Source organism: Parasteatoda tepidariorum, chromosome 2 (assembly GCF_982258835.1).
Source record: "Parasteatoda tepidariorum strain Cologne lab strain chromosome 2, Ptep-v5.0, whole genome shotgun sequence".
In the NCBI taxonomy this organism is placed as follows: domain Eukaryota; kingdom Metazoa; phylum Arthropoda; class Arachnida; order Araneae; family Theridiidae; genus Parasteatoda; species Parasteatoda tepidariorum.
The window spans coordinates 33177274-33201161 of NC_141756.1; the positions used below are offsets into that span (position 1 = coordinate 33177274).

The following is a 23888-nucleotide window of genomic DNA, read 5'->3' on the forward strand; positions in this document are numbered from 1 at the left end:
CGGTTATTCTCTCTTATTGCTAAGCCTACAACGATAGCCTCTGAGAATATCCTCCAACTTAAATTATTTAAGATCAGGACGCGTCGTTAAAACAAAAATAATAAAATTTAAGTTTCAAAATTGAAGCATATTTGATTAAAAGTGATAAAACTAAATTAATAAATGTCAAGCACACTTACCGAATTTCGAATAGACTTTCGATTGTCAACACACACGCCATTTGCCGGCTCGCATGGAACTCTGGGAAGTGAGTTAGTTAATATGAAGTGTACTTTAAGCAACCTTAAAACAAGCTTAGGTATAAATAAAATGACTTCAACAGCTCAATAAATACCTCACTCTCTTTAGTTGAAATAAAGTATATTTTTTTATACCTCATAAATACCTCAATATCGTTAGTAGAAAAAAGGTATATTTTTTATACCTCGTAATTACCTCACTCTCGTTAGTTGAAATAAGGTTGATTTTTTTATACCTCATAAATACCTCTTTTGTTACAAGTGTAAGAGAATCAACCTCGTATACCTTAAAAATCATCTTATCAGTCTGGATGATTTGAAGTGAATTTAAAACAACCTCAAAATAAGCTTAGGTATAAATAAAATGAGTTCATATACCTCAATAAATACCTTTTTATCGTTAGTTGAAATAAGGTAAAAATTTTATACCTCAAAAATACCTCCTTTGTTACAAGTGTAAGAAAATAAACCTGGTATACCTTAAAAATCTCCTTATCAGTCTGGTTGATTTGAAGTGAATTCAACAACCTCAAAACAAGCTGAAGTATATATAAATCAACCTCGTACAACTTAATTACAACCTTTACGAGGTATAATTTCTATTGCTGTTTTCTCTGCAACCTTAAATATACCTCAAATAAACCTCAAAACAACCTTAATACCTCAAAAATACCTCAAATCAACCTTAAATATACCTTAAAATTTCGTAAGGGACGTCACGTTGTAATCCAACTGCAGTTGACTTGGACGGCAATTGTAGTTCAAGATGAGCGTTCGATGATGTATACTATCAAACTCACAAATGAACCAATCAGAGGTTAGCGCTGATTTCCAGCTGACGGCGTCCTGTCCTAAGAAACCAGGCCTTAAAACTTCTTGGTATTATAAAACGCAGGCGATGATAGCGTTCTCTATCAGAGATTCAATTGAAGACACTATATGAAATGTGCAGATTTTAATTTCATTTTTAGATTAAGCCAAACATAGTACTTTTAATGCTTGGAATCAAGTTTTAAAGTAAATTTTTTTAATTGTTTTTTAATAAATAAAAATTTGTTATATTTTTTTAGATCAATACTTTTAAAGATGGGTTACTTTTTCAGCGGAAATAGTTCTCTTATTTCATCAATAGATGACTGCACTGGTTAGCTCTGCTTATTTTCGAATTCTTGTGAGTGTTTATGGTGTATAATATGATTTGCCTTCAGGTGGCACCGCCATTATAAATTTGAAATTCAATCACAATAGTGATATTTATTAGAAATTTTAATTATCCTTTTAAACTGGGATTTCAGTGTATAATTATGTGTAATTAAGTTTATTTATATTTCATTAGGATTGTCTTATCACTTTTATAATGTATTATTTAATTTGTGACTGTTCTTATAATGGAACTTTTTTGTTGTTGTGATATTCACTGGTTGTGCTGCAGCTCATGGGATGATAAGCAGCTCATGGTCAGTCCGAGATTCATTCCCTTTGCTGAAAGGAGAGTAAAAGATGGTGAAGCTGAAGAACTGAAGAATGGCTGAGAGGAGAATGGACTAGGCCAGAGTCCCTGAGTGGATGAGCGGGAGTTTTGAGCAAGGTTGAGCCGAAGCCGCTATGTTCGAATCTATTTGCCTATCCACAGAGCGTCCCAATGCTGAAAGTCTGTTGTCCCACAAGTGCTAATTGCCTTACTAGAAGGAAGCCCTAAGAAGTTGGAGTGCTAATTTCGATTTTAGTACAGTTTTAAAGGAACAATTTACCCTGACTTTTCATTGTTTCTACTATATTTTAAGATATATATTTTAAGATAAGCCTTTTATTCTTAATCGTGCTTACCGGATTCAGAGAATATTGTGATCTATATATTTTTTTAAATTGATTTTAGTAGATTTCATGATAAGTGTGCCTTTTATTCTTAATTGTTTTTTCTGGATTTGGAGTAATAGAATATTGTGCCTTAGATTTTTAATTGCATTTTATTGAAAAGATAATTTTGTATTGATAAATTTTAAACTTTAAGTAACGTATAATTTGAAAATATGTGATATCTACTTGATAGCATTTGGAAATGTTTAGAGTGTGTTTTTGTTTGAAAATTTGAGTTTTAATAAAATTGGTTGCAAATGTTAAATGTTTCAAGCAATTCCTTTGTTGAACCTGGGTAGCTCTGTAACCACAGTAAATTTATTGATCACAGCATAATTAAAGTTTTAAGGGTGACAGTACAGTCTTTGAAATATAGTTATTAAAAATTGCTTTTTTCATAGCAGTAACCTTTTTTAATTTCATTCTTTAAATTTTTGTTTACTTCGGAACTAATCATTTTTTACAAGCAGGTATTTAATTTTAGCTTTAATAAAAAAAGTTACTTAAATTAAAAATCGCCTTGTGCCGATGATTCCGTTTGGGTGATTTTGGTGCAGCAGCGGTAGCTGGCGTCGTTGCACAATTAGCAAAAGGGCCGAATTTATCGAGGAGTGTCTTGAAAAAGAAATATCTGAGATAAAAATATTAAAAAAATCAATCTATCTATAAAAATCTCTTTCTCTCTCTCTCTCTCTCTCTCTCTCTCTCTATATATATATATATATATATATATATATATTTATATATATATATATATATATATATATATATATATATATATATATATATATATATATATATATATATATATATATATATATATATATATATATATATATATATATATATATATATATATATATATATATATATATATAACATATATATATATATATGTATAATATATATATATATATATTATATATATAAATTCAAAATGAAGAATGAAACAAAGAAAAATTAAAGACATGTAAAAAGGGAGAAATAATAAGTAAAAAAATAACAAGCAACAGTTTAAAAAAAAGGGTTGAAATTTTATTTAAAAAATTGGAATTCATCAGCCCACACGATTATATCCATAAAACAGAGTGCTTTCTGATATTGTATCATTAAAGCCAAAGCAAAATATATTAATACAATAGTGTAAGGAGCACTCAAAAAAATTTTTTATAAAAATTACAACAAATAAAATAGAACACAAAAAGTAAAAATATGTAAAAATAACATGTAAAAACAGAAAATAAAATAAAAAGAAAAAACAGTAAAAATGAACTATAAAGCGAGTAGCGAAATCAGATCAACTTACATGGACAGAAATTTTTCAAGAATGATTTAAAAATGTTTTCACAAAAAGATTGCCAGATTACAAAATATGAAAACAAAAGAGCAAATCGAGTGTAACAAGAGGGTTTTAAAGTGTCGTTCTTACTGCACTGTTGAAGTGATTTGTTATTCTGTCCATTGATTTGTTAGTTACCAAGGATGGGCCCGAAATGGATGTGCGCAAGGTAATATTATACTGGACAATTTTAAAAATTGACCATAAATAGTTTAGGAAAATAGATGTTTATTTTAGAAAAAATATAAAATAGAAAAGAGAAACATAAATTGCCTGTTTCGCAAATAATTTTAGCCACGGATTTGCACGAAATGGATTAGCGCATGGAAAAATTATATACATTATCAAAGAAAAAAATTTTAATAGATAATTTTAACACGGATTTGCCCGAAATGGATTTGCACATGGAAAAATTAACAAAGAAAAACATTTTAGTAGATAATTTTAGCCACGGATTTGTCCGAAATGGATTTGCACATGGAAAAATTGTATAGATTAACAAAGGAAATTATTTAGTAAAGGAATTTTTAGTAAATAATTTTAACCACGGATTTACCCGAAATGGATTTGCACATGGAAAAATTATACAAATTAACAAAGAAATTATTTAGTAAATAATTTTGGCAATAGATTTATTACAAATAACAAATTCTTAGTATTATTTCAGAATCAAAATCTAATCAAATAAAATATAAAAAAGTTGAATTAAATTGGTGAGTAGTTCACAATAAATGAAAATTAAGGAAAGAAATACAAAAAATGAAATTTAAAAACTTACTAATTTTTGTTATTTTAACTTTATTCTTAGTTTTATTTATTTTTGAGTTTGATTTATTACTTAATTTATTCTTTCAAATATACTCTAGTTGGTAGAATTATATAAAATTAATTTATTTAAGAATTATGTAGTTGTGCCATCTGTTAGCTAAAATGTGTATAATTTTTAAATTTTTAGGGATATTCATCTAATTTAATTAGTAATATTTCTTAAATAATATTTACTGAAAGGTATGTTTAAATATATAAAAAAATTTTAAAAAAATCTTCGATTAATCCATAAAATATTTATTGAAAATATCAATCGTTACAAAAGTTATTTATGAGAAGTAGAGACAGCAAAATTACCCAGTATTTCAAAAATTATATTGACTTGTACTTGACAAGTGCAATAAGCTTAAAAGACTGTTGTTTTTTTTTCCATTAATATTCTTATACTTTTTTTTAGTTAATATAATTTTCTTCTTTCTTATGGTCATTTTTACATAGGTTTTGTATAAAATCGAATTGAATTTTGAAGTCGTATTTTTAAAAATCGATTTTTCGGGAGCTTCAACTGATTTTGCTCAAAATTCGTATTTTGTCATGTACATACTTCAAAATGATGCAAAAAACTGCATACTTCGGAATAAAAATATTTTTGGACCATTATTAAATAAAATAATAAATATTTACTTAAAATTCATTTTTCGTGTAGAATTATCTTTGGACAGAAGAATTTTATAATTGTGCGCCGAAAATTTTTCAATTCTCGAAAAAAAAATGAGAAAAGAAATTCTGGAGATATGGCAAAATACGCGAAAGGTAAAATTCACGATAAGGGGTCAAAACTTTGGATCGCACTCATGACCAAACTACAGGAACCATGTTTCCCAGATTGTAGCTATCCCCTATATTTTGGGGGTCAGAAATCCTAATCCGTCGAAAAAAAGTAAAGGTATAAAGGCCGGATAAACTATTGATTTAAGCAAGATTAAATTGATAAACAAATCTATTTCAAAGGTATGATAAAGAAAGCACTTGAAAATTGTTTGCAATTAAAATAAATAAATAAAATAAGAAATAAAATTTCAGATTACCAAGGACGCCGGCAGAATAATATAAATGGGGGTGCAACCCTCTAACAAACTAGCCCCCTCCCCAACCAAAAAAAATTTAAAATGTTCTGTTATTACATTTTGTTTTGTTATGACATACTTTTATCTGTTCATTTTTTTCAAGATGCATTTCTTCATTGTTAACAAGATTTTTTTTTTTTAAATATAAGTACGGATTTCTTGTAGTTGCAAATTTTACCACGAGAAACTGGCACTGCCATAGCTACTGACTTTGAAACACAAATAACTACAAACAGAAATTTCGTGTACTAACGTGTTTGCGCACGCATTCTTATTTATTGTGTTGATGAAGTTTTACAGTTGTGAGAAGTCAGTTTGTGTTATACACCTTTGTTAAACTAAATAACTAATGGAAAATATAATATTATTTATACTCTATTAAATGAAACTTAAAAATATAGCTTAGATATCTGCCAAGTCTGTGCATGCTAAGTGTGCATAAGAAAAGAATCAAAGATGATTCAGAATTAATTGAAAACGTTATGAACTGATTTGGACAGCAAACAAGACGATTACAATTCTTGTTTGATTAAAAAAAATTTTATTTGTTATATATCAATAATTACTTAATTATTTTTTTGGGAATAAAAATATTTTTTAAAAAAAAATTGTATAACGAAATTATTTTTCTATATCTCTAATTGTTTTAAAAATAATCCAGGGGGTGCAAGTACACCTTGCACCCCGCTGCCGGTGCCCTTGAGCGCTACACTTAAAAAGAATTTAAACGATCGACCACTTTTCTTAAATGTAATTCTTTATTGATTATCATCAGTATTATAACTTAAATAAAAATTAATAATGAAAGGTGATAACTTAAATAAAAAATTAATAATGAATTAATAATTTCTCTTGTTCCTTTTTTCTATTTCATTGCATAATAAATTGTTGCGACTTGAATTTATAAATCCAAAGTGAAACTTGATGCTACAGGAGCCTTAGATGCTACTACATAATTATCACGTTGATTGTGACGTAACTTTCGTAGATTATCTCACTTTATTGAGATTCATTGTTTCGAAAGGAACTCTTTCATTTAGATAAGAGATTATCACACGACAGATGAAAGATTTCCACATTATTATTGAATATTGGAGTCGGTTGTTCAGCGAAGTCTTGAACGGTGAATGTAGCAAAATAAATGGAATGGGTAATAAAACAAACAGAACGAGCAACATAACAAATGGAATGGATAACGAAAGTCAACCTATTATAAAGCTTAAGATTGGCGTAGTAGGAGAAGCCTGTGAGTAATCTCACTTTTTTTATATTGACAATTAAATATTATTTTTTGCAATTAGGATTATGTCACTTTTTTTCTACAAGAAATTAACAATTCTTTTAAAAGTTAAAAAAAAATTATAAGAAAGTTTAAAAAAAAACAAGATCCTTACCAAGATAAAAAAACAAGTGCTTAAATGTACAGTGTTCAAAATAAAAAATGGACCACCCTGAATAACTTTTGATTTAATCATCGGATTTTCACGTTCTCTGAATAAACATACCTTTTTTTCGACGGATTTGGATTTTTGACCTCCGAAATATAGGAGATAGCCGTAATCTTGGTAATATGGCCTTCATACTTTGATCACGAGACAGGGCAAAAGTTTAGACCCCTTAATGTTAATTTCATTTTTTGTGTATTTCGCCATATCTTGAGAACTTTTTAAGCAAATTGAAAAAATTTTGCACACAATTCTAAAATTTGTTTATCCAAATATAATTCAACTCAAAATATGACTTTTAGTACATATTTATTATTATTTTTTTATCATTTTATTTGATTATAATTGAAAAAAAATTGTAAGGTATAAAATTTTTTACAGCATTTTAAAAGATTTAATTTTTACGTGGCAAAATACATAATTTGAGTTCCTAAAAAAATCGAATTTTGAAATACGGCTTCTTTAAAATCCTATTTCTGAGAAATTACTTGACCGATTTTGCTCAAATGTTGTATTTTGCTATATAAAATTACATTCTTTAAAATGGTGTAATATCTTAAATTCCTTACAATTAAAATTTCTTTTGACCAAATATTTGCATGCGTGTCGCTGTTAAATAAAATAATAAGAAATATTGAAGGAAAGTTATATTTTGCATGGAACTATCGTTGGATAAACGATTTGTATCATTGTGTGCAAAATTTTTTCATTTCGCTTAATAATTTCTGGAAACATGGCGAAATATGCAAAAAGTAAAATTAACATTAAGAGGTCCAAACTTTGGACCGCTCTCCTAACTAGACTGTGTGGACCATATTTTTAAGATTACAACTACCCCCTATATTTCAAAAATCCTTATCTGTCGAAAAAAGTTATTTAGACTAGGTGCGTTTTCGAATCGGATTTCGTAATTTAAATTACCGTCTACACTAATTAATTAACACATATTTCAGATTACCCCCTAGATAATCATTAAAATTGAGTCCTAGAAGGTGAAGATCCGATCATTAGATCAAAAGTTATTCACAGTGGTCCATTTTTTATTTTGCGCGCTGTACACAAATATCTTTTGAAGATAATGACGGCTATTAAGCAGATAAATTATATAATATGAGTTTAAATACATAAAGAAGATCTAGATATCTTTACCTTGCCATAGCCTAAAATTAATAAAAGTTTCTTACACGTATATTATTTACTTATCCTTTATTTTACAGTATTTACCGGAAATATTTATTAATCTTCCAAAAATTTGTCTGTCCACATTAAATTACAATTTATATAAAATGCGTTTTAGTTAAATTTGGCATCAAATATTTGTGATGCGTCAAGCACAGAAACAAAGTAAGCAGAATAACTAGTCCAATTCGAATATAAGGATGAATACTAACTTAGAGTTCATAAATTATAAATCGCTGTTAAATAAAATAATAAGAAATATTGAAGGAAAGTTATATTTTGCATGGAACTATCGTTGGATAAACGATTTGTATCATTGTGTGCAAAATTTTTTCATTTCGCTTAATAATTTCTGGAAACATGGCGAAATATGCAAAAAGTAAAATTAACATTAAGAGGTCCAAACTTTGGACCGCTCTCCTAACTAGACTGTGTGGTTTTCGAATCGGATTTCGTAATTTAAATTACCGTCTACACTAATTAATTAACACATATTTCAGATTACCCCCTAGATAATCATTAAAATTGAGTCCTAGAAGGTGAAGATCCGATCATTAGATCAAAAGTTATTCACAGTGGTCCATTTTTTATTTTGCGCGCTGTACACAAATATCTTTTGAAGATAATGACGGCTATTAAGCAGATAAATTATATAATATGAGTTTAAATACATAAAGAAGATCTAGATATCTTTACCTTGCCATAGCCTAAAATTAATAAAAGTTTCTTACACGTATATTATTTACTTATCCTTTATTTTACAGTATTTACCGGAAATATTTATTAATCTTCCAAAAATTTGTCTGTCCACATTAAATTACAATTTATATAAAATGCGTTTTAGTTAAATTTGGCATCAAATATTTGTGATGCGTCAAGCACAGAAACAAAGTAAGCAGAATAACTAGTCCAATTCGAATATAAGGATGAATACTAACTTAGAGTTCATAAATTATAAAATAATTTAAAAATGCAGAATGCGCGCTTGACGTCATGTCGCTTCATTACTCTGCTTCCAGTAAAAACCTCATTCGAACGTATTGAGAAATTTAGATGGAACTTTAGTAGGTCTCCCAACACGTAATGTCTTGTTGGAAACAGCCTTCTGTAACGGCTTATTAGAAAAGTAATCATTTTCACTTTAATATTTGGAGTAGCCTACTTGAATGTCTGGTGGTATGCTGACTGAGAATATTAGAACAAGTGTTCTTCTTCAAGTCTGCAAACTGTTTCAAATGATTTACAGGTATGTTTCTGGAATTGCTAATGCTCTAATATTTGTAATTTTTAATGTTCTGGGGATGTTCTTCAAAGGTTCAATTATGTCAAGATAAATTTTGTCGAATCTTTCTACTATTGGTAGATACCTCCCAAGCGATTTATATACGTGTCGCTGTATCTTGGAACATTGACAAGATGGACAGGTCTTAATGAATTTCTTGACATCTTTGTACATCGAAGGCCATGTAACTTCTTTGACACTAATTGTGTTATTGCTTGTGCTCCTTGAGGACATAGATTACTTTTCGAAAACAATTAGAGGCATATATGGTTGTGGTTTTCGGGAAGAAATATTGCAATATAAATAGAAATACAAACTTGGAGATCATAAATAATAATAAAAGCAGAAAACGTGATTTTATGTCTTAAATGTGTGTACTCAGATATGTAACGTAAGAATGTTTGGTTGAGCTACCCGCTGTTTTTGATCAACTTTCTTCTCTATTGGATACAAGGATTATGTGTTGTCTGTTTTTTCGAGTTGCCACTCACACAAACATTCACACCTATTGTGCAAATTATAGTATCGCAAGGATTGTCAAAAGTGTATAGTTATATTTTCCGTATCATTCAAATTTCTACATTGGAATATATATTTCTTTACCCAAAATAAAATGTAACATCATTCACAATAATATCGTACTCACTTATCGTTTTGTATAATATTTACAATATCCTCATATTCAATGCACAGATGTGTATTATCCATTGTCGATGACCTGTGTATACCAGAACCTGGCGTTGTCTAGTATATATAATAGAATAGAATATAAATAGTAGAATGGAATATAAATAATAAAAATAATAGAATATAAATAATGGAATGAAATATAAGTAATGAAAAGAATCGAATATAAATAATAGAATCAAATATAAATTATAAAAAGAATAGAATATAAATAATAGAATCAAATATAAATAATAAAGAGAATAAAATATAAATAATAGAAGTAGTTATTGATGAACTTTGGCTTCATAGTACCAATAACTTATAAGTACTTTTTTAAAAAAAAGAAAATTTTGATGATAATACCTTTAAAGGATCCCTTGTATTATTATCCTTTAAAGGACCTTTAAAGAATAATAATATAAGGGATCTGATCTTCAACGGGTTTTTGGAAAATATCTCCGATTGGTAGTTAAATTTCTGTTTTAAAGTATGTATTATTCTTTGTTTTATAAAACTGATGTAAAGTTATTTCTCGTAACCACTACATGTAAATGTATTTGGAATGCCATTTAGTTCCAGCTCTCTCGTGATGAGGTTCTCAAAATTTTCGCAAAATTACCAAAAATTATGATTGAAAGATTTAGCTTGTTGCTTAGACAGATACATAGTTTTTAATTTTCTACCACACGTAAAACGCCCCTAGCAACAATTTTACCATGGCCAATTATGTTCGAAATTTGGTCGATATGGGTCCTATAAGAACACGCACTGAGGTACCAATATTGGGATGTCTAGATTTTTTTTATTATTGGTCCTAGAATGGCCTATATAGGGCCTGCATTGGCCAATATAGAATCTAACATTGGATAAATTGGTAATTGGTTAACATTGGTAATGGATAAAACATATCGGGAGAATTTGACAATTCTATATAGGACCGATACCGGTTGTAAAGTGGCTGTAAAATATTTGTTAAATCGGAAAATTCTATATAGGGCCAGTATCGGAAAAATAAATGCCCTTTGAACCCTTACTGAGCCAAGATTCATTCGATTTGGGGGCCCGGGGCAACTGCCCGTATGCCCCTGCCTTAGTCAGGCACTGGGCCCAAATTATTTTGCTGCTAGGGGTGTAGTAGTCAGCCCTGATATTATAAAGTTTGAGAATTTCAAATTCGTGATCAAAAAGCAATTAATTATTATTAATAATAGTTAGTATAAATTTGTTTTAGTGTCAGAGTTTAATTATATTACATGAATTAAAGATTTCTATTTTGTTCTTAGTTTCACTAATTTGCTTTGATAAGTAAAAACAATTATTTATTACTTATTACTTCTTTTAAATTTCAGGCGTAGGAAAAACATGCTTGGTTCGAACATATATCACTGGAAAATTCGAAGGTAATTTACATGAAAATTAATTTTTATTTAAGCATATTTTATTTAATTAATTTAAAAAAAATTTTTAAGATAATAGCTTAGTATTTTTATTGTCAAGTATGATACATTTATTTTTTTAAAAATAGTATTCATGATAATGTATGTTGATTGAATGGACTGAGCAATTTGTGTGACGTATGAAAATTCGTTAGAATTCACTTATAAGAGAATAATTTATTGTACAGTAAAAAAAAAAAGGTTTAATCTCAACATCTAAAAAAAATATCCTATCCCTCAAAAAACTGCTAAGAGAGTGATAAAAATTGCTGACATCTTGAAATTTAGTCAGCTGAAGAAGATTATTCCTATTTTAAAAAATGTAAAAGTTTTTCACAAGCTTCATCAAACTTCTTGATCACCCTACATTCTGGAGATTTTTGAAAATAGAGATGAGCCTCACAGAGCTTACTCTTCAAAAGTTACAAGGCTTCCGCAGCAGTAAAGTGAATAAGTTTATATCTTTTTTCTGACTAACAAACTACTCAAAAATTTGAGAATTACCTGAAAATCCAATTGTACTAAAGTTAAATTTACTTGAGTTATTTACCCCCACATAAATTCATTGCAGGAGCACTGTGCATTGTTGTAACCCCGGTAGTAGAATTTTCAAAGTCAATTTCGCAACACTATCTTCATAATTTTAAACAGTCAGATTGAGACTTTTATTATAAATACTAGGCTTACTTTGATTCGTTTATTCAAAGATAATTCCATGCAAAAATTAAATTTTAGGAACTATTTTTTATTATTTTATTTAATAATGGTCGAAAAAATTTTGAATTGCACTACACAATTTTTTACATTATTTTTACAGAGTATAATTTTACACGGCAAAATATAAAATCTGAACAAAATCGGTTGAATTGTTCATGAGAAATTAAATTTCAAAAATTTCAGGTATTTAATATTCGATTTATCAGGAACTATTCGACCGATTTTGTTCATTTTTCAAACATTCTTAAATAAAATAATAAAAATTTATAAACATTAACTCAAAGTTATTTTTTGCATTTAATTATCTTCGGATAAACGAAATTTGTAATTGTGTGCAAAAATTTTTCAATTCGGTTAGAAAGTTCTCAAGATATAGCAAAATACGCAAAAAGTAAAATTAACATTAAGGGGTGCGAATCGCTGCTGTTTCTCTTAGATCTAAGTAATTACAAATTATAAAAATTATTGTTTGGAAATGAGCCGTGTTTGAAAGATTTTATCTTTCACGCCGACACCGGTGTTTCATGCTGTATTTCATATCCATAAATTATTAAAATGTTAAATATAATATTTTTCACTTACATTGTCCCAGATTAATACAAAATAATGAAAAATATGTTTAAAAAAAGTTCTGTGTAAAAGGGTTAACTCTATTCTCCTTTTCTCTGTTATCTTCTGCTTGGACAATTTTCCATAAATTTTTAAATTTGTATCTACTGAAACAAAAATAATAATAATTTAATGACCATTAATAGTAGTGAGATCATCATCAGCATTGGCACGACAGCCCTTTGTGAGCCTGGGCCTTCCTCAGAAGCTTTTCCCATTCTGCTTTTCCCCCAGCAATTGATTTCCAGTTCTTTACTTTTAGGATAGCAAAATCCTCAGCCACACAGTCCTTCCATCTCTTTTGGGACCTTCCTCTTGGCCTTTTATTGCAGGGGGTTGCATTAAAGACTCTTTATGCTGTTCGTTCTGGGCTCATCCTCACTACATGCCCGGCCCATCTCATTCTATTTAGTTGAATAGATTTAATGATATCATCACTATTTAAGATCTTATATATTTCAAAAAGTAGTGAGATCATTGCACAAATATATAGAACATTGTTATGATTTAAAAAGAAAGGATAAATAAAATTTAAAAGGAAGGATTCTTTTAAAAAATTTAAATTCTTTGGAGTGCGTATAGTTGGTACTTTTATCTGATTATATTTTACTCATGTTTGTCAGTTGAAGTTTTACTTCAACTAAAGAGTATATCATCATTTTAGAAAATTTTAATACGATAATTGGCTGGGACTACTTCACTAAACAACTTAAGGTAAAGGAAAAAACTGTTGATTTACTTATTGGAGTTAACTCTGGCTATGAGAGATATCGTGGATTGGTGCCAAAGTAAGTTCAAGAAATTCAATTTTTAATCAAATTTGTTACATTTTAGATTTACGTAAAGCTTACTTTTTTGCAAAATATAACATATTTACCAATAACACTTTTATTTAATTGTACTATTTACTTACATCACTGTGTCAAAACTTAATTAATATTTATTTTTAGTGACCACGACTAACTTTGTTGAATATTGCCTTACTGGGAAAAACTTTACGAGACGGTAAGGGGCCATCACAAAGATTCAGATTTGCGCAATTAGTTATGCTGAATTTAAATTTTTATCACTTTCATTCTGATAAAATACTGATATCTGATGCTTTTTTAAGCTGGCTTTTTCCATTTTAAATTTAAATTATAATTTCTATTTAATTCTTTCCTAATATTAAACTAATTTTAAATTTTTAGAATTTTTGTCTTCCTTTTAACTGATTTTGGTAAATTTATATCATCGCATAATGAGAGTTTACACGGGAAAAAATTATTTAAATTGCTCATTTGCTATATTTCTTAAATCTCTTTATAACAAACAAGCTTGTTGAGAGATTGTTTGTGATGATGTTAGAATTCAGTAAAATTTCCAGAATGACCAGAAGTGGGTGGGACAGGAACATTGATTGACATTTACCTTACTAATAAGTTCAAATCCTTAAGTAATAAAATCTTCACCTAAAAGAAAAAAATAAAACTGTTTTGATGATCCAGCTAGAATCTACTTAAAAATTTTCTGTCCAGAATGTCGGAAATACCACACGGTATTCTTCATATTTTTGATATTGTCAATGTTAGTACCCTTAAGATATTTTAAAAAAAATAAATTATTTGCGTATAATTTGCGACTGTTGGTCGCGTTTGCGGCTCTGAGCACTTTTGCGAGGTTTTATTCTTTTCCTATCTTACATTGAATTGTTCGTAAGACTTAGTTTCCAGTAGTTTGGTAGTACATCACCAAAGTAAAGCATCACTGGCTGTGGACAATGAACCAGTGGTGTGCGTATGCGTCAGTGTGGGTGGGTGACCACTGATCAGCCTGCGAACGGAATGAGGGTGTGTGATATCGATCCTCGTCAAATTCTTCTATCGTAAAGTACTCGACTTTACACACAGATATCTTGGCTGTCAAAGCGGGGAGCCATCCTCTCTATTGAGGATCAAAACTATGATAGCGTGTCTTCAGATCATCCTGGGGTGTTTGCCAGACCGCCCCCATTATCTCTTTTTGCTGCTCTAATGCGATTTAAATAAAGTACTACTACAACTAATTCTTTTTGTATGCCTACTTTGTCCCTTCATTTTTTTAAACTTCCTGAATTTATTTTTATATTTATCTTAATAGTAAGTAAATATCCTTCAGTAATAAACTTTTCTCCTCGAAGAGCAACAGCATCAATTAAAAAAAAATATTATTGATAATGCTGACAGATATATTAAAAAAATATTTTCTTCCAGGGCAATTAAAAATTTACACGGTATTCTTCTGCTTTATGATACTGCAAGGATTCGTACCTTTGAGGAACTTGGAAAATGGTGTGAGACAATAAGGAAATTAACTCCACACGCAATCATATTCATAAGTATTTACTTTATTAATTATTTCTAGTATTTGGGTCGAGATAGCCTGGTTTGAAGGATGTTGGGCTCGTGTTCTTCAGAACATGAGTTTGAATCCCGCGGGCCGAATAATCCCCGTGCATCAAATACTGACTGATGCACGTTAAATCTGCCGGAGACACAAAGTTTACCAAGTTAAGATAAAAAAATCAGTACCTCCAGAGGTACTGAATTGGAGATTGAGCGTTCTCTACTTAAGGTTAAAATTACGATCTGTGTATGAATGCATTGGTTCTCCCTATAAAACGGGCTGTGACGTGTTCGTGAGACTTGAGTCGTATTCTTGGCCGTAGATGGTGCCACTGAGAAACAAGAAACGCACCCTCTACCTTGCAAATTGGCTATGATTTCCCATAGCAGGTTTTCAATTGGGTATTGCAGGGTTTCTGAAGTAAAAATACAAATTTAAATATTTTGCCGAGTAATGCAACGGTTGTTTATGACCATGGAGTTAGCGCAATCTTCAGTTTGTATCCCTTAGGCTTGATTCAAATTGCTCATGTTTGAAACTTTAAGACCAATAGTAACCGACCTACCCCCGAAGGAGTTTGCGGATAAGGGTTTCACCCGTTTGCACGTGACTAAACACTACCAAACTACAGAAAAGTAAAAGTACTAAATTAAAAAAGTTAAAACACATAGGAAAAATCCCGAAATCGAAAAAGTAAAATAAAAATAAAACAGAATAAAGATTAAAAGTGCTTAAAACATCAAAGTGGATAAAATCAACAGACAATAAAAGTGTCAAAAATATGGGTAAAAACATATAAAAGTAAGGTCAGGTAAAACATCAAATGGTAAAATATGAAAAATCACATTAAAAATAAAAAAGACTAAAATAAGCCCAGTAGAATAAATAAAATAATCGACTAAAAGTTCAAGTGTCTCCCTTTCAAGGCTAAGTGCCTCTAAGATTAAAATGTTCTAAGGTAAACCAAAGTTTCACTGAGATGATAACACTCAAAGATGGCACCAGGTAAGACAGAGGGTGATGAATTTGACCAAGAGCAAGATTTCATTTCGAATGTCCCATGTATAATGAAGATGCCAGTTCAAGGGGAGAATAAAGTCATGGAAACGGCAAGTGCCGAAGTAAAATACTAAAAGCAGAAATTTAAAACCAGAAAACCTAAAAGCCGAAAGTTTAAAAATAAAACCAGATAAAATTAGTCAGGTGTGCTCGCAGGGGCAAACAGATCATCGAGGGTATATTTAAGAATTTCGATGATTTTCTCCCTGCAGTCAATATCAGCATAAAGTTGATGTTGAGTGTATTGATCCCATTTTCTGCCACGGATCCTCTGGAATTTGGGACAAAATTTTATGAGGTGGTCAATGTCTTGTACTCTGTTGGAAACTTTAAAAATTTCTGGATATGTCCATGGGAAAAAATATGTCTGTATGTATGCACTGTGTCATTTAGATGATACAAATTAAAATTGACATTAGAAATTTCATTTATAAAAAATATATTTGGGTGAGAAAATATTTGGTTTGAATATATTAGTGAGGAGGAGGCATTCATATAGTACGACAACTTCTCGTGTCGAAATCTCTTCACTTCTCAGCTGCCTACGAGCCATCTCATATTTATAAAATGAACCATCTATTATGTTAGAGTATCCACTGATATAATTCAAGAACAGTTGCGTATTTAACGAATTGCGAATTTAACGAATTGAGCATTAACGCAAAAATAATGTTACATTCCCAGAAAAAAAATTTATTTATGACAATTTTTTTCTTAAGATTTCAAGTTTCTTTTATTGAAAATATTTTATAATTGACAGTTGGGGCTCGATCTGACATTTTCTATGTAAAGGAAGTACTTTTTGAAGAAGGCCAAAATTTTGCCAAAAGTGAAAATCTCGAATTTTTTGAATGCAGTGCCAAGACTGGTGAAAATGTTAAAGAAGTAAGACATTTTAAATTTAATTCAAGCTTTCATGCAAACTTATTTTACGATTCTCAACATCACTACGTACATACATCTGATACGATTGTCTCATTTTAAACTAAATTCGTGAGGTACTTAAGAAACTGAGAAAAATGGCAGCAAAACTAAGAGGATTAGACACATTATATTCACCAAATTATTCAATTTCACCAACTACAATTGCCTTCTTAAAAAATTTTGGGTTTTGAAACTTTAATATTAAAGTAATTAAAAATTATAATTAAATAAGTTTTTAAAAAAAGAAAATTTGTATTTATAACATTCCTAATTAAACAAATGTTACAAATGTTGCAATTTTCACACTCGTTTCATCAGAAAATTTTTTTTTTTCTTGAACAAAAATTCCATTCTTGACTTTTTTATCACTAATTTTTTTCTCTTTTCACTCTCGTTTACATCAATCAGTCATTACCTTCTCCTTTTTTTTTTTCATTTCGACAGACGATTTTGTTTAAAATTTCATTTTTATAAATTACCTCTACTCAGCATTCGCATAATTTTTCGCAATTTATATTTGACATGATCGAATATAGTTATACCCACATATACTTTGAATGCAATATTAAAGAAATACGTATATATTTGTAAGTGATTCAAGTTTTTAAACTTACTCGGTAATTTAAATTAAACTTTATACAACTATGATTGAATGATTATATTTTTCTGTTGGAAGAATGTATATATAATCGATGAGATACAAAAACAGTTGTGACTTTTATTCCATTTAAAAAATTCCTGACTTTTAGCTACTTTAATATTAGTTTAATGTGACAATATGACTTTTTTTGAATATTTGCGGAAGATTTATTCTAGAAGTATTTAGTATAATTAATTTATACTAAATTATTTTAGTTAGTATGATAGAGTATATAATGAAATATTACTCTTCGAAACACCATAAGTAGTATACAGTGTGTTGCAAAATTATAAGACCCACCTGAAATATCCCTCGTTTTTATAGTACACTGCATAAAACATATAATTTTAAAATAGTGAAGCAACTTAAATAAGTTGTATTTTTCTCAAATAAATTAAATAGTGAAAAAAAATTAGTTAGGTTCACACGGCAATCGATTTTGATCAGAATTACCTGCAACACAGTATAATACATTGTATATTATTAATTAACGCGATATTAAAATAGGTTTTATGTAAGATAAGGACAAACACTCTCACACTGAAATAATAATAACTTAGTCACAAATTTCTGGAAAAACAATGCAGTACAATTCGTTTTGGCTGTTAGCTTTACAAATACTTTCAACTTTTATAATTATAATGTAATTATAATTTCATTGTAATTATAATAATTGAAAATTATAATTATAATTTTATAATTATAATTATAATTTTCAATTATTTATAATTACAATGAAATTATAAAATCAAAATCAATACAATGCCAATTATTTCGAACAAGTTAACGTTTCCATTCTACTCGAAATTATATGAAAATGTGTTTTTTATTTGTCGATTTAAAATTTACTCCAGATATATTTTAGGGTATACTTTAGAGCAGGGGTTTCCAACTGGCGGACCGGGGGCCGCATCCAGCCCACGAAGCCTTTTATTGTGGCCCACGAACTAAAATATATTAGTTGTCATTTTTTAGCGGACAATTTTCGTAAAAAATCTATATGGTTTTAAAATACTTCTCTCGTTGATAAAAACTTAATTTCTTCGTTTCTGTGAAATTTAACATACCAACGGTGCAAAGAAATTTATTTCTCAGGTTTTGCACCCAAGAAAATATTTATTAAAATACAAAAATAATCGTGTATGTTGCTCTATTTTATTTCATTTTTTTGTATTTTGTGAATATAATTTAGCATGTGCGAAGTATCAGAAATTTTCTCGAAGAAATTCTCCAATTTAACTTTTTGAAACCACTCATTTTGGACGAAAATATTTACACACACGTTTGTAAATTTTAAGTTTAAAATGTAAATATCTATTCTCTGGTGGTTGCAGCAGACAAACCTCTATTTTCTAATTGAATATTTTGTGTGCTACTATGTAAATTTTAATACCAACCTTTTTAAAGTTTTATATATTAACAATTAGATATCTGCTGCACATTAATTGCTTAATACATGGGTGCACATTAAAGTTATTGTAGCCCGAATTCTTATTATTTATTTAATATTCTTAAAAATATTATTAATAACAATTAAATATTTTTAAAAATATACTTATTTTAATTTGTAATTCAATACTTTTGTTTTGTACAACTTGATATAAAGTTGCGGCCCGCCATTTAATCTGTGTTTTTAACTGTGGCCCCCGGCCTCATGTAAGTTGGAAACCCCTACTTTAAAGCGTATTTTAGTCGAACTTTTCTTTACACCCTATATTATTGTAATATGGTAGCACAATGGTGTGGTGGTAAACGTGGCATTCCACAGTTTTTCCTTATCCTTGCTGAAATTTAAATAAATGATAGTTAAATTATTGTTTCTCGTGTTAGCTTTCAGGCAATAAAATATTTCGCCTATTCATTGCTGATGTTACAAAAGTTTGATTCAAAGAAACAAAAAGATTCCTTTTACAAAACTAGTATCTTTATATTAGCTTTTGTTATTTAATTATTAAAATGTACATTGAATAATTTATAAATATATTAATCCAAATATATGAATACATACTGATCATTATTATATTGCACATTATTGTAATTGTTCACTCCATAGAATGAATCAACAAAAATAAAAACAGATGTATAACCACATTCAATCAGAAATATGTTTTTGTAAAACTTCGTGGAATGTTATATTTTATTAAAATCTTTTTACCAAATAAAAATTAAATTAGCTGACGACTTAATAAGAAACATTGTATTTTGTAAATAAAAAAAATAGTAATCGACTAACAACGAAAAATTATGAAAGAATTTTTTAGCTTATGTTTGCAAAAGTTAAACTCTTTGTAAGTTAAACACATTAGGTATTTATTTCTTGAAAAATAATAAATTTAAATTTTCATCGGATCCCCTCACTCATCAAAAATAGTTTAAACTTTAGATTTCTTAACAGAAAAATACGTATATTAATATAGTATAAAATAAATTATGCCTCGTATTCAAAACTTTTATTGCTAATTAATTAACGTTATATCTGCTACTGATTAGTCAGCATATATTTGAGGTCACACATCCTACTGGAACTTTTAAAATTGCTAAATACGATTATTAGTACAAAAGTTATTGAAGGTGTATCCTTTTTTTCCTGCCTAGTTCGTTACGTTTGAATATATGTAAAGGTAACAAAAGGTTAAACGAGATTAAAAAGTTATGATTCTTTCAACCCCCCCTCCCTTTTTTTTTTGATTTTTATACTATACATATTCATTTTCCTTTCTTAAAAAATTGCAGATATTTGAACAAATGACTTTGAGAATACTCGAAAAGAAAGAATTGATATCATTTATTGACCCTGTTAATATTGAAATAGAAGGAAAGTCTCCCGAATGGAAGCAAAATAAGTACGTGCCAGCTACGCGTACTACCGAGGAAGAAATATTCAATGGATCTGCTAATAAAACAGAAATTCTTCATTGTTCAAAAAAAGATACAAATTATCCAGAAGACAGCGATTTGGAGTCTAGAACTGAAGTCGAGAACTTGATTGTGATAAAAGAAGATATTATTGGTACTCAATCAAGCTGCAAATTAAAATCTTTAGAGCTAAACGAAAATTACCATCCTTCGAATGATGAAAAAGATGCGATTCCGAAAGTAGAAAATTATATGCTTTCAGAAGAAGAGATGTTACTTGAAGGAAAATGTCCAGCGTGGTTTGCTTGAAGAAAAAAATTTTATTTGCGCCTATTTGGCTCCCTTTAAGTTATGATGTTTAAAAACAAGCTTATTTTTCCCTCACAGTTTTAAAGTTTTATCTGACAATTTTTATTGGTATTTTGTTTTCGCAAATTCTACTTTTAATGGATGTATACAAGACGTACAAGACGTAGCAGGTTGTACTTCTTGGTACTATAAAACACAGGCGATGATAGCGTCCTCGGTCAGAGATTCAATTGAAGACACTATATTAAATGTACAGATTTTAATTTCATTTTCAGATTAAGCCAAACACAGTATTTCTTAATGTTTGGAATCAAATTTTTAAAAAAATATTGTTTTTGAAATGAAGTTATAAAAAAAAAATTTTTTCACAGCAGTGACTTTTTTTTAAATTTGTTCTTTAAATTTTTGTTTACTTCAAAACTAATCATTTTTTATAAGTTGGTATTTTTTCTACATAATAATTACATAAAAATTACATAAATTAGAAATCGCCTTGTGTCTATAACTCCGTTTGGGTAATTTTGGTGCAGCAGCGGTGGCTGGCGTCGTTACACAATAAGCAAAAGGGCCAATTTATAGGGGTGTGACTTGAAAAAGAATATCCGAGATAAAAATAATAAAAAGTCTATCGATATCTGAGTTGTACCTTTAACCTAATATCATACGAAGATAAGATTTGCAGAATGGGTCAAGTCTCCTAACTAAAAAAAACAAAAAAAATAATAGTTTTTTCTATCTTATTTCAAAAATAGTACAATTTCAGTTTAATCTGCTTAATTGAGTACATCAAAAATCGGATGATAGAAGGAAAAAAATAGACACGTTAGACTTTTTAGGTTCTATGTCTCATAAGGATCAAACATGAAATTAGCTCAGTAGTTAAAAAAAAATTGTTCTCATATGCTTTGCTTAAATCACAGACAAAAGAATTGATCTTCGTTTTCAATAGCGATCCCACAGAGGAAAAAATAGTGTGTGTTTCATCATGTTCATTTGTTGGCCTTGAACTTTCATCATATGTTGCATCTTTAAAAATTATATTTACCAAACGTGTTTTGAACCTAGTATATTCAACATAGTATAAATAAAATGCATCAAGTACTTTTTTTTAAATGACAATTTGGACGATTACAAATTATTCGAAATCATCTGTAGTCTTGTAAGGTGTTGTCTGTTGCCAAACATGTGCATTATTAGATTCTAATTAGGACTGGGCTATAAATCGATATATCGCGACATATCGATTTAACGCCTATATCGGCAAACCGATACAGCGACTTTCATTCCAAGCGATGCATCAGAAATCTGATTTAAGCCGTCGAGTGAAGAAGACGATATAACGATATAGCGATATAGCGATACACGCAAGGACTTTCTCTTACGTTCCGATGCCAACTCGCGCTGTGGAAGACGATATTGTTTCGTTACGTTGAGACGGCCTTGACTGATGAGCGGTAGAATCAGAATCACTTTTGAGACCTTATATCGTTATATCACATGTTCGTTTTCGCAACTTCGCGATTTGAAATCGTTTCTTGTAGATTATTTTCAATGGGATTAACTTCGTGATCGCCGTCGTAACCTTGTTCTGAACGCAATCTATTATTGAAAAGAATTTATAAAGAAAAGTTTCTTCATTAATTAGGTAAGTTTTTTATTTATTTTCTGTCAAAACTTTTTTTATATTTTTAAATGTGAAAATTATCGGAAATCTAATTTAAGGCACCCATAAGAAATTAAATTACAAAGTAAATAAATTTGTTAGGTTATTTTTTTACTTTCTTTTAATTTATTAAAAACCTTTCGGATAAAACTTCTAATAATTTAATGGGCTTCTATTACTGATTTTAAATTTATAAATCTTGAGTTGCTTTTATTTTTAGAAATAAAGTTAAAACAAAACTTATTTTTTGGACATAAGTCAATAAACTTTGTTTGTTCAAAGGAATTTGAAAAGTTTACGAATTTTATTCATTTCTTTCTTTTTTTTTATCAATTACTACTTCGTTTTATTAGAGAGTAAAATCATTATTTTTTTTTAATTTTCGTTTTATATTAGTTAATTAGCTAAATATATTACCGAATATCACAATTCTTTTGTTTTTATTTTTAAGAATTTAGAAACTTTGCCTTACTTTGTTTTTCGTTCATAATTCGGTCATTATTTAATTTAATTTAATTATTTATATGAAATAATAATAAAAATAGTGTTTAAGAAGCATTTTTTTTTCTAAAATTTATTTAGCTCTTTGTTTTAAGCATACAAATAATTTTTTAACGAACTTATTTTTTAAATTTTGTTCCTATGCTGTTAGGTAAATATATTGATAAATTTCACTTTTATTTATTTTTTTATTTTTAAACTAAGAAATCTTTTGTTATTTGCGTGATCATTTTTAGAAAATATAACAAAACTTGTGCTTACTTCTTCATTAAGAATTTGAACATTACGATCGAACTAATAATTCTGTAATTATTTACGCATAATAGTACAAGCAAATATTGATTTGTTAAAAAAAGTTTCTTTTTTTTAAAAAAAAAAATATTTTTAACACTTTGTTTTAAGTGTATAATGAATTTCTTAACAGGCTTTTTTTTTAATTTTTTAAATTTTCTTTCAATAATTTCAGCTAGATATCTTTATAAAATTCCCTTTTTATTTTTAAACTGAGAAATCTTTCAGAGAACGAAAATTTTAAGAAATTATTACAAATCTTATGTTTACTTTTTAGTTTAAAATTCGAAAATTTTTAATTTTAAACTTCGGCTTTTAGTCAATCTAACTTTTATTTTAATTAAAATATATTTTGAAATTTTAAAATCAGCTTTTGTTTAATAACAATATTTTTTTTCATTAAGGGTGTTTTAGGGGTTAACTTAAATTAAGACTGCTTATACCTTATAAACGATAAAGAAGTGCAAATATTTCATTCTGTATCTACACACATTTTTTCAATAAATATTTTAAGTAAGATTTGTACATCTTAGTCAATTTATTTAATATCTTTCTTAAGCAAAACACATATATTTTCAAATTTATAAATTGATTTAAATCAATATGCGTATGAA

The 23888-nt window shown here is 28.5% G+C and overlaps 2 protein-coding genes across 2 annotated transcripts in view; both read left to right on the forward strand.

Annotated features, from left to right (window-relative positions):
- The window catches only part of LOC107442723 (uncharacterized), a 49019-nt gene extending 27829 nt beyond the window's left edge, over window positions 1–21190 (forward strand). Inside the window, exon 7 of the mRNA XM_087156539.1 lies at window positions 20990–21190. The gene's annotated coding sequence lies outside the window, so the exon portion shown is untranslated. The remainder of the gene's footprint in view (window positions 1–20989) is intronic.
- LOC147814919 (ras-related protein Rab-6A-like) lies at window positions 6364–21190 on the forward strand. Its single transcript, XM_087157180.1, has 6 exons — window positions 6364–6576; window positions 11255–11305; window positions 13332–13455; window positions 14899–15023; window positions 16851–16975; window positions 20388–21190. Exons 1-6 carry the CDS (start codon window positions 6393–6395, stop codon window positions 20817–20819), a joined length of 1041 nt encoding a protein of 346 aa, XP_087013306.1. The 5' UTR covers window positions 6364–6392; the 3' UTR covers window positions 20820–21190.
- Window positions 21191–23888: the final 2698 nt, after the last annotated feature.

Coding starts and splice junctions, on each gene's coding strand:
- LOC147814919 (XM_087157180.1), top strand. CDS start 6,393: ATGAAAGATTTCCACATTATTATTGAATATTGGAGTCGGTTGTTCAGC. Junction 6,577..11,254: donor TGGCGTAGTAGGAGAAGCCT/GTGAGTAATCTC, acceptor TTTAAATTTCAG/GCGTAGGAAAAACATGCTTG. Junction 15,024..16,850: donor ACACGCAATCATATTCATAA/GTATTTACTTTA, acceptor TATAATTGACAG/TTGGGGCTCGATCTGACATT.